Raw genomic sequence first — 12,293 nt, 5'->3', positions numbered from 1 at the left:
TGCGAATCCAACTCCATGCCCAAAAATGTGATGACGGGCAGATCATGGTAGCGTCGTCCGTTGACCTGCAAGCCGTTTCCCGGCAGTCGGTTGCAGTTGCGTACTGGATGGATCTGGAGATGTTGGATCACGGTGGTAGATTAAGTTCAATACGCAGAAGGTACCGTCGCTGGTGCAATCTGTGTGGCCGTAGGTGCAACGGCCCGGATCTTCCTCTTCTGGCACGACCACCACCACGCCGTGTATGCACCACGGGAATGTGAAGCCAGCTGATGACGCTTTAGACACATGTGAGGTCGCGTTCTTGGATCAGATGAAGCTGGACAAGTGCGTACACCTCTCTGGACTCGCTGGGTGTGATGTCGAGCTGGTGTATCTCCAGCTACATTGTGCCCAGCTCCAGTAATGTCACTGAAACCCGTAGCTAGGAAAGCATGTTGAGATGTGGTAAATTACACGATTGTCCAAGAGTAAGACGAGAGGCGATTCCAGTGACTACTAAGTGAAACTGCAGGCGCGCCCAACTTCATTACTGGGGATGGCAAAGGTAGCTGAGAAATGAGCTTGGTTGCAATGGTTAAGCAGGCTATACTGGCCTCTAAGATGATAATGAGTTTGAGATAAAATTGCCAGAAGATACACAATAGTGGCGTTGTGCACGCTCGAACCATCTAGTGTTGAAAGATGGTGAATTAGTCCAAGATAACTGTCTCTCTTCGGAGAAATGCCTAGCCAAGATGACTGCCCCGGACGGAATGGTGGGGTGGACACGGGCCGGCTGTCGTACCATCCGCCACTGCCGGTTGTCTTATCCATACTGGGTGAATGGTGCCACAGGCTCATGCACTGTGCCCGGGGCTTTTGCAGGTGCTGCATTGATGGTTAATCTACGAATTGATGGGCGACGATGTGGTCGATAGTGCTCTCGGGTAGAGTTGCCCCGATTGGAACAGGTTTAGCGTGATGCAGGTGACACCGGACAAAGGGCGCCGGCTGGACGTACATGGCCATTAGATGGGGTATTGTTTAGTGCAGTGCAGCCGGTCAAAAGACGTTAGGATCTCCAGAAACATGTGGAACGTTAATTATGACAACAGTTTGGAGGATGCCAACAAGTGAATACGACAGAAATTGGCCTGTCCTCACCAGTTCGCTGGACGGCATCATGGTTCAGGTCTCCGAAAATTTGTGAACGTGTTGAGTCCGACAAACGTCCGGAATTCTGATGCTCTGCTGGGGTGTGCATCCAGATTTCCAACAGCAAATAATGCCAAATATTGTTCCCACTTGCAGCTAGGTTGCCTTTGCCCGAATTGCGAGAGGACAAGCATTCCAATGCTGAGAGATAGTGGATTAGGCCATGGTGGCTGTCTTTCTTAGGTGAGATGCTTTATGAAGATGACTTCGTTGGGCTGAATGGTGGAGTGGATACGGAACGGCTGTCGTCCCATCCGCCATTGCAGGTAGTCGGAGATATACTGGGTGTATGCGGCAGAACGTTAGGTCCGGCCGAACATCATCTTGCACTGGCCTCTTAGCCAATGGAGAAATTATGTGGATAGAGCTGTGCGGTTGAGAAGCATGTATGGCTTATGCCGACGTTGCCATGATTTTGGTCCAAACATATCCAGCGCAGTGGGCGTAGACGGGGTACGAAGCTGACGCAAACCAGACAGGCACAATGTCCTACTGCCATGGGGTGAAGGCACCGTGGGCATAGTTCGTGATCCACATGATTATGCTGCTTTTTGTCCTGTCCATCAATCACATCTGGTGTTCTGGTGTTGGGCTGACTGCTCAGCGTTCTTTATTCTCTCTCTCCTATCTTTCTTTCTTTCTTTCTCCTATCTAACTCTTTGTCAACGCTCCTAGTGAACAATGAACACTCAACGACAACTGCTAACGTTACGTATCGCGACGTTCAACGTCCGTGGAATATCATCTGTGACGAGGCAACAGCAGCTGACGAACGATTTGAAAAATTATCGTGTTGACTTCTGCGGCCTACAGGAGTTGAAGCTTCGGGACAGCTTCGACAAGCAGATTGGTGAAGGCTATCGGCTTGTGGGCTTTGGACAGGACAGCGGCCTATATGGCGGCATTGGCTTTGCAGTTTCACAATATTTATCTCCGTTCCTTACCAGATACAAAAAACTGTCGGAACGCGTCGGATACACCGACTTCAAGATCCCCCAGGACCGGCGGGCACGACAGAATCGACTGACGGCACTGGACGTGAGATTCATCGTGGCCTACGGCCCAACCAACCCGACGGCCACTGCTAACCCTGCTCTCCGAGACGAATTTTACTAAACGCTTTCACGAGCATGGAAGACTCAGAGCAGTAGAACGCTCAAAATCTGCGCCGGAGATTTCAACAGCAAAGTTGGTTCAACTCCCAGCGTTTGTGTCGGCCAATACAGCAAAGGAGTTAGAAACGAGAATGGCGCTGCGCTGGTGGAGTGGGCTGCTTCTCAACAACTCCTGCTGGCAAACACCGTATTCCGATAATCAATGCGTTACAGGACTATCTGGACAGGCCATGTCAAGGTCAAGGGAACAGGCCAAACAAAGAAAATCTACAACATGATTGACTACGTGCTGCTCCCTACGCACCTGCGTCCGCAGCTGATTAGGGCACGCTCGTACGGAGGGACACAGCTTGCCAGTGATCATAAGCTCGTTATTGCCGATCTGGAGACAAGCCGCTTGTTCAGAGCATACGATGCAAAATCTACAAAAAGCATGGAGAAACCTCTTGCTGTGGCGGAGCTTGCGAATCCTGAAAAGAGCCTCAAATACCGAGAAAACCTAAAGCTGAAGCTCCAATCCTCTCTACTGTTCTCTAGTGTGGCAGACAGCATTCCCGTTGCGGATTTCTGGAAATCTACAACCAACCTAATGAGGGAGTCAGCCAAAGAGGTTGTTGGACACATGAGACGCTCAAATCGTGGCACTCTGATAAAAGAAAGTGCGGAAATTCAAGAACTATCCCGTGAGCAAAGTGGGCTCAGGGTTCTGATCGACTCTGGGCCGAGCAACGCAGCAGAGCTAAAGAAAGCAAGAAATCAAGTTCTCCATAAAATCAGAAACACCCAGCTTTCAGAAGCCAATGATCGCCTCGACAAAATTGCTGAACAAATCGATAACGCTCCTGATTCGGTGAAGATGTTTCAGGCGGCGAAGGCCCTGAAACGGAAGTCTGCAGATAGTTCGGTGAAGGTTGAGTCTACCGACGGTGAAGTTGTTGCCCAGAGCCAGGGAAAAGCGGACATAATCGCGGCGCACTTTCGACAGCAGTTCTATTCTGCGCTGATATCAACAGTCGAACGCCCAACGCCCCATAAGCTGGAGGTTCCCGTGGCCATTGCTGAGGTGAGCCGAGCCCTTCAGCGGTTGAAGAACCAAAAGGCCTGTGGAGAGGACCTGGTACATGGAGAGCTGCTGAAATATGGCGCAGAATATACCGGTCCTATAGTTGCAGATCTCCTGAATACCAGCATCACCCGAGGCCTAGACTTCTCGAGCGTCGTCGGCCCAGGCGTCCTAATCCCGTTGGCCAAACCAAACAAACCCCGCGGACCACTCACGAGTTTGAGACCGATAGTCCTACTCAATACAATAAGGAAAGTATTCTCACTCGTGATACTGGCACGGATATCAACAACAGTGTCAGAATTTCTCCGTTCCTTACCAGATACATGTCTAGACATGTCAAAGGCATTTGACACCATCAACAGAGCCAAGCTCCTGGATGTTATGAGTTCGTTCCTTGGCCGCGATGAAGTCCACATGATACAGCATCTTCTGTATGGCACCACCATATCTGTTCGTATGTGCAGCTCCACTTCCAAGGCATTCCAGACCACCATCGGCACGCCCCAGGGGGACAGTCTAAGTCCCGTGCTGTTCGTCTGTTACCTTGAAGTCGCCCTGCAAGAATGTCGCCCAAGACTCCCACAGCGACCTATAACTGATGGAGGCATCCCTCCAGAAAACGGGGTACGCTGATGACATAACGTTCTACTCTACCAGTAAACCTTGGCTCGAGGAATCACTACCCGTCATATCCTCGACACTGCAGTCTTGGCGCCTAAAATTAAATGAGCAAAAAACGGGATGGGTGCACTTTACGTCAGGCGATTCATCCTGGCGGAGCATCAGGCAGCTTGGCTCTCTTATGGGGAGCGCTGAGGATATCGACAGGCGGATTTCCAAGGCATCCCAGGCATACGGTAGTATGTGCAGCCTCTGGCTGGGGCGCAAGCATGTGTCAGAAAGGTCCAGGCTCAAGCTGTACAGCTCGCTTGTGCTGCCTGTCCTCCTTTACAACTGTGAGACTTGGGGAGTACCCCAGGCAGTCTTTCAGCGACTGGAGTGTTTTCACCGCCGACAGCTCAGAAACCTGGTGGGAGTGCGATATCCAGACAGAATTACGAATGATGATCTGTATTCCAGATGTGGCTCGCAGCCACTGTTGGAGCTTGTTGCCAAGCGACGCCGTAGCCTCACTGGCCATGTGCTGAAGATGAGTGAGCAGTCACCCCCTTGCCTAGCGATGTCCTGCTATTTTCAAGCGGGGTCACGTGGACGAAGGGGCCGTCCCGCGGCTACTCTCCCTACCACCATCATGAAGGACCTGGCAGGGCACGACATCCCTTTGAAGAATGCCAGCGACCTAGAAGGAGCACGAGCATTTGCTGCAGACAAGTCGAAATGGAGATCAGACATTGTTTATGGATGAGTTTTTTGTTGACTGGAGACAGAAGTGGACTTGGCTTAATTTCAGTGTATTCTCATGCATTGTTCTTTGGCCTTTGTACGGGTGCTGTGGTATTATTATTTTTATTATTAAGGACGAAACAGTTCTGTCCGCAGATTGAGTATTTCGCTCCTGCTCTTGTAGCAGTTGAGCACTCTTGCGTGGGGTAGTGCCTTTGCTGTTTGCGTTATGCAGAGCTCACTGACTTGTCAGTTTGAGCACTCTGGCAAGGTACGTTCGGACCTGATTGGAAATTTTTATTTCCATTGCTATCAGGTTCGGCCTCATTTCCTCTGTGCTGCGCTGACGAGTCCACAAAGGACGAAACAGTTCTGTCCGCAGATTGAGTATTTCGCTCCTGCTCTTGTAGCAGTTGAGCACTCTTGCGTGGGGTAGTGCCTTTGCTGTTTGCGTTATGCAGAGCTCACTGACTTGTCAGTTTGAGCACTCTGGCAAGGTACGTTCGGACCTGATTGGAAATTTTTATTTCCATTGCTATCAGGTTCGGCCTCATTTCCTCTGTGCTGCGCTGACGAGTTCACAAAGGACGAAACAGTTCTGTCCGCAGATTGAGTATTATTATTATTATTATTATTATTATTTGAAACTCGGGTATTGAGCCAATAATAAAAGTAGAAAGGAAAAGGACATATGGAAACGAGTTAAGAGTAACTCTCCACCACTGTAACTAGATACTATATACAGTCAAAAAGTGCAACAACTAGGCACAAAACTGACAGAGTACTGAGACATTCGACGTCCTGACACCTAGCTTCAACACATCTCCGTAGCGCTAACCGACAGCCTTCCAACTTGGAAGGTTCAAGGTTATGGAAAGACCAAAGAGGGGAAGGCAAGCGCAACGAAAACGAGCACAAGCTACAGTCCCAACGGAACAAAGAATGTCGATTGTCACTGGACGATGACGAGACCAGTAGGCGATTTGACAAAGCGGTCTAACTACAATTCGAAGCAGCAAAGCAGCACACCACCCAACTTGGGTGGGTCAAAAATATCAAAGATAAGTTAAGAAGGGGGAAGCTTTGCGAGAACGAATTGTACAAGCCGAAATCTAAACTACTACAGTACTCCTCATGCATGACATTGTGATGGACTAGTTGACTACAAAACAAGTTGTTTCACACGATTTTTGACCCACCCAAGTTGGGTGGTGTGCTGCTTTGCTGCTTCGAATTGTAGTTAGACCGCTTTGTCAAATCGCCTACTGGTCTCGTCATCGTCCAGTGACAATCGACATTCTTTGTTCCGTTGGGACTGTAGCTTGTGCTCGTTTTCGTTGCGCTTGCCTTCCCCTCTTTGGTCTTTCCATAACCTTGAACCTTCCAAGTTGGAAGGCTGTCGGTTAGCGCTACGGAGATGTGTTGAAGCTAGGTGTCAGGACGTCGAATGTCTCAGTACTCTGTCAGTTTTGTGCCTAGTTGTTGCACTTTCTGACTGTATATTATAGTATCTAGTTACAGTGGTGGAGAGTTACTCTTAACTCGTTTCCATATGTCCTTTTCCTTTCTACTATTATTATTATTATTACTATTATTATTTGAAACTCGGATGTTGAGCCATAAATAAATGTGGAAGAGAAAAGGACATATGGATACGAGTTAATGGATATGGAATACGAGTTGTATATAGTATCATGTTACAGTGATGGAGAGTTACTCTTAACTCGTATCCATATGTCCTTTTCTCTTCCACATTATTATTATTATTATTATTTGGAAAGGATTGGGAGAACTTCAAATTCAAATGATCAGTCGGGGAAGTGAACTGCCTGAAAAGAGAAAAAAAACGCCAGACCCACCAGGACTCGAACCTGGGACCCTGCTTGTCATGAGCAATGCTCTAACCACTGAGCTATGGGACCAGGCTGAACCTAGAAGGCGCTGACAAGTTTTTCACTCCAAAGGCAGCTCACAACACGTGCCACACATACTGATGGCACTTGGGTCTTTTTCCCTCCCCCAGGGGACCAACCACGGTCAGTTTCTGGAAACTGCCAGAGGTGAAAGAAAGTGATTAAATTTGGAAAGGATTGGGAGAACTTCAAATTCAAATGATCAGTCGGGGAAGTGAACTGCCTGAAAAGAGAAAAAAAACGCCAGACCCACCAGGACTCGAACCTGGGACCCTGCTTGTCATGAGCAATGCTCTAACCACTGAGCTATGGGGGGGGGGGGCGCCTTCTAGGTTCAGCCTGGTCCCATAGCTCAGTGGTTGGAGCATTGCTCATGACAAGCAGGGTCCCAGGTTCGAGTCCTGGTGGGTCTGGCGTTTTTTTCTCTTTTCAGGCAGTTCACTTCCCCGACTGATCATTTGAATTTGAAGTTCTCCCAATCCTTTCCAAATTTAATCACTTTCTTTCACCTCTGGTAGTTTCCAGAAACTGACCGTGGTTGGTCCCCTGGGGGAGGGAAAAAGACCCAAGTGCCATCAGTATGTGTGGCACGTGTTGTGAGCTGCCTTTGGAGTGAAAAACTTGTCAGCGCCTTCTAGGTTCAGCCTGGTCCCATAGCTCAGTGGTTAGAGCATTGCTCATGACAAGCAGGGTCCCAGGTTCGAGTCCTGGTGGGTCTGGCGTTTTTTTCTCTTTTCAGGCAGTTCACTTCCCCGACTGATCATTATTATTATTATTATTATTATTATTATTATTTTGTCCTGGTGGTGACAGTCAATTTTTTCTTCAGACTTTTCCTGTTTGTCTCTTTCCCTCAAACCAGTTAATATTATTATTATTATTATTTTAACTGGTTTGAGGGAAAGAGACAAACGGGAAAAGTCTGAAGAAAAATTGACTGTCACCACCAGGACTCGAACCAGGGACCCTCGCTTGTAGCCAACGATGCTCTAACCACTGAGCTATGGTGTAATCGTCATCCCAGCAGAGACCGTTCAACGTTTTCTTCAGACTTCGTAACTCACACTTCCTGTGAATCCACACAGGCGGGTGGGACGCAGCCCTCACTGTAACCCACACACTTCACGTACAAACTAGCACGCGGGGAGCCCCAAGTCATAAAATATGAACTGGTTTGAGGGAAAGAGACAAACGGGAAAAGTCTGAAGAAAAATTGACTGTCACCACCAGGACTCGAACCAGGGACCCTCGCTTGTAGCCAACGATGCTCTAACCACTGAGCTATGGTGTAGTCGTCATCCCAGCAGAGACCGTTCAACATTATTATTATTATTATTATTATTATTATTATTATTATTATTTAAGGTTCGATGGACTTCTCGTGTGCTCTGGATGGCAGTCGTGAGTCAGTCAAGTGTCAAGTAAAGTCGGCGGAATAGCGCGAGCTCCGGTGTGGGGAGCAAACCCTTTCTTACAAATCATCGCCGAAGTCGCAACCACTACTTCGTACTGTTGTGCCCAGCGCGGGCTTGCGACTAGTTGGTTTGGAGGTGACAGCGTTGCGAATGACCGAGGGTCCTCGACGTCTGTCTCACCGTCCAGGAGCGACACTGACTCACGCTGCTATCTGGTGTTCACGAGGTGTTTGTCGCGCTGGAAACGGAGCGTCTCTGTAAGTTTGTATCCCTGATGATGTTTGTGCCTGGAGAGCACTATATAAGTGGTGCTCTTCAGGCACAATCTTCCTCAGCCTACTCAAGCTCAACTGATGAGGGGTGAATTCCCCGAAACACTGTGTATTGAGCAGGGAGTGGTGCTTTCTTGCAGGTTTGCCGAGTCGAAGGTTCGATGGACTTCTCGTGTGCTCTGGATGGCAGTCGTGAGTCAGTCAAGTGTCAAGTAAAGTCGGCGGAATAGCGCGAGCTCCGGTGTGGGGAGCAAACCCTTTCTTATTATTATTATTATTATTATTATTATCAATCACATCTATAGCAAAGCCTTGATAAAGTTGAGAAACTAGCAAGGACTAGATACGACAGACGTGTGTATGGCGTGTAGGCCGTGGTCTGCTAAGGACAAACATTTTCCTCCACTGTCGAGAAGGATCTCAAGTGACTCAGGGTAGGCCCGAGTGTGCAGGTCCCCTTGTCGCGGGGTAGACCGACTCGGCTTGTCGCAGAGCCGTGATCAACTAGCAGTTAGAGTCCAGCATGCCTGCCGACCTGAATTGGCGAGTCGAATGGGCGACCATTCCTTGATAGGGCCAACAGCTCCGACAGATCTATGTGTGCCATACTGGTCACTATCGGCAAGCATTGTGAATGTCTCGATTTACGTGAGAAGATCGTGAACACCCTCGCGCTCTTTCTTGAGCAATGTGAGCGGATCATGGTGTGAAGCGGGCTCATGCCGAGAGCAGCGCCATCATCCACACGGCTCACGTCCGCCGCTTCCAAAGCCGTCAGTCTGCCGCGGTGTGGTGTTCTCCATTCTCAGCAGGAGAGTCCTATGAGGACAGTTTTCCGGCCTGAAGTGTCCATTCAGACTGTCGATGTTTGAGAGCGAGAAAGTTCGCTTCCGCTGACGATTGCAGGATTACTCGGCTTGTGGACTCAGGATAGGATTTGAAGAACAAGGGCGGCTTTCTGGCCCGAAAAGTCCGTTCCAACGAACGAGAGCTTGCCGCGGAAAAAAATCCTGGCAGAGAGGAAAATTCTGGCAGAGAGCTAGTCTGTGAGAAAACAGCGAGCCAGAGCAGCAAGCAAGCGTGGAACAACAAATGCTTGAAAGGAGAATCAGTACGCACAGGCAGTTTAGTGAGCCAGCTGCCATGCTAAGCCGACGTCAGTGAAGGGCGCGCAGCCCCCGGTTGTGTTTGCAACATGTGCACGTGGTCGCATGCACAGACAGTGACAAGGCCAGCGTATCAGCTGTGGTATGGGTAAGGAACAAGTGCAACGTGGACCCCATGCAAGAGAGCCAGCTGAGAGGGTGTTACGTGACTGTTAACTACAGTTAATGCTCAGCATAAACTGATATTTGTGTCAGGTTTCCGACGCTCCAGTTCCATCATACATTTTGTTCATCTTTCATGCTTGCTGTATTTTCAGGCATTAGGCGCAATTCAAGCAATGCAAAGCTCGTTACTCGGATGAAACAAGAGGTCCTCAGCACATATGGGAGCATCCTCCAGGCATTATCGGATCTTCAAGTCGTAAGTTAATTGCAGTGCTGCTGCCAACATGAAGAGACCACATGTTCACTGTCCCAAAATTCACTCTTGACCCGATAACTGATGGAAAAAGAGCCTCTCAAATGTTAACAGAAGCACCAAAGATTGTGCTGCATGTGTTACTGTACAGCAGTATGGTTGAATAGTCTTGCGATGAAACGAGCACAATTTTTCAGTAATCGAACGTTCCTGATGCTAACGAAGGAACGAACGAATATTCTTTATTCCCGTAGCTATGCAAAAGACGTTACTTCAGTAACGTCAGGCGCTAGCCAGGGTCCACACAGCTTTAATTTGGTGTTTGTTTGTTTGTGCAATCGGCATGCCTGGCGCTATCCCGTACCTGTCCCATACCGTACCGTACTATCAAAGACAGCTGGCCACAATATTCAAATAGGGCTTTCAAATGCAAGATCATAACGTGAAGCAACTTGGAAGAATGAGTATGTATGCGAAGTGTATCGGGGGAATGCATGCAGGGCGAAAGTGCGTGTTCGAATCCTAGGTTATGTCTTGAAAAAATAGGAGAAATGAAAAATTTATAACATCCCTATGCGTTTTTTGCCTAGGTCATCAAGGTGGTAGACGGTGTCGTATTACCCTCGAATGCAAAAAGAACGTTTATTTCTTTCACTCAGGGCCCTACGCTATGCTTTTTTGCCTAGCTCATCATGCATGTTATTCGAACAGATGGAATTTTTTTGCAATACAATGATGTAGCCGATCAGTTCATTGTAGTATGGTTGGGCATTGTAGCCGTCATGGTCGACGTAAAACACTATAACCAACCAATGGAAAAAAAAACATTTCCATCAGTTCTCATAACATCCATGATGAGCTAGAAAGAGTATGTGATGAATATGGATGCTATAGTGTGTCAAACAAAAGTGTAAATATCAAACCTGACATTCAGTTCTACATACACATTAAAACTTTAGTATGATCATAGAGCACTGCATGGATATACGATGGTATTGGGTATAAAGTACTATTTTGTTGCTGGTGCATAATGCTATAGGAGTCATTTGTTCTCAGGTAATGTTGTACAGTACCTTGGACATAAAGTACAGATTTGTATACCCTTACTGTTACGTTTCATGTACACTCAAGTTGTACTGTATTGTGTTCAGTTTCACATTATTTCTATCACAGTGTAATCGGCTTTCTCCTTTTTCCTACAGGTTGTGACCAATTCTGCTCAGAAAATGCTATCATGGAGCTAGTCACACCCGGGCATTGCCCTGTAAGCCATCTCTCAAACGTTTGAATATTTTCGGAGCAATGTCACAGTCCACTCTGCCACCCACAGCACTCTCCAGAGTGTATCAGTTTATGCACAGTAGTGGCACGTCACCACATAATCCATGCACAGTAGTCACACGTCACCGCATAATCCATGCACAGTAGCCTATACACTGTAACCACACTCCGTCTGATAGTCTACACAGCATATTCTTAGTTTTGCTTGTATCATGTGAGTGCACCATGTCTGCTCATAGTCTCACACCTGCAAACATTCTAAGTACTGTAGTTTCGTTAGAAAAAAAAGATAATATACACAATCGGTTTTGTTCCATTTCTAAAAGCTATTCACTTTATTTCAATTTCGCACCACTCTCGCAGAATCTCAAAACCTTCAACGGTGTTTAGTTTTTAGCCTGTCTATTCTTATGAATATGTTTGCTTCATTTTGATTTCGTTTTCTATCGTTTGAGGCAGTGCAATTCGTGTATCTTGTGTTGAAACTGCTGTTGTTTGTTTCTTTGCACCTATCGGGATTTGCAGAAGCATACATAGGAAGTACAATGAACAGTTTGGCGACAAGGAGACAAATTTTAATCCGAATCGATAAAGAATATGCACAGTCATTCTATGCAATCATGCATCTACACACATCACCCATGGAACAGTTCGTTGGCTCAAGAGCCCGGTCACACATGCACTGGAGTTCCGCTTTGGCGGCGAGGTTCTGCGGCAGCGAGCCTGATGTCTCTCCAGCGAAACCACTTGTGTATGGTCACACATATGGCTGCGTTTACATACAAACAGGTCAAACTCCTACTTTGGCGGAAATGAGAGTGAAGTGGACTGTGGTGCATACGGTACGGAAAATAGACGAGGTCAATGACCATCTTGCACGCATGTTTGTTGCATGGAAATCATACACATACAAATGTGTCATAGCAAGTCCAAAATTTATTTATTTATTTATTTATTTCACCTTCCCGTGGCCAGAGAATATAGGCCGATATGGAGGGAAGGGGCGGTAGCCAGCCATGGCAGTAAACAAAAACAAAGCAAAAATAAACGAGAGAGCTTGGAAGCTCAGGGCCCTACGCTATGCTTTTTTGCCTTGATGACCTAGACAAAAAAAGCATAGGGATGTTATAAATTCTTTAAAAAAATCCTTTTTTTTTAAGACATAA

General features: G+C 47.4%; 1 protein-coding gene across 1 annotated transcript in view; it reads left to right on the top strand.

The window, feature by feature from the left end:
• LOC135808884 (sushi, von Willebrand factor type A, EGF and pentraxin domain-containing protein 1-like) overlaps window positions 1-11,756 on the top strand; it is a 108,226-nt gene extending 96,470 nt beyond the window's left edge. The window contains exons 20-21 of the mRNA XM_065322125.1: window positions 9,746-9,849; window positions 11,049-11,756. Coding sequence (XP_065178197.1) covers window positions 9,746-9,849; window positions 11,049-11,090 — 146 coding nt within the window. The 3' untranslated portion in view covers window positions 11,091-11,756. The remainder of the gene's footprint in view (window positions 1-9,745; window positions 9,850-11,048) is intronic.
• The last annotated feature ends 537 nt before the right edge of the window (window positions 11,757-12,293 follow it).

Source organism: Sycon ciliatum, chromosome 2 (genome assembly GCF_964019385.1).
Source record: "Sycon ciliatum chromosome 2, ocSycCili1.1, whole genome shotgun sequence".
Classification (NCBI taxonomy): Eukaryota; Metazoa; Porifera; class Calcarea; order Leucosolenida; family Sycettidae; genus Sycon; species Sycon ciliatum.
Note: the sequence above shows the minus strand (reverse complement) of the source record. Positions and strands in the feature narration are given on the sequence as shown.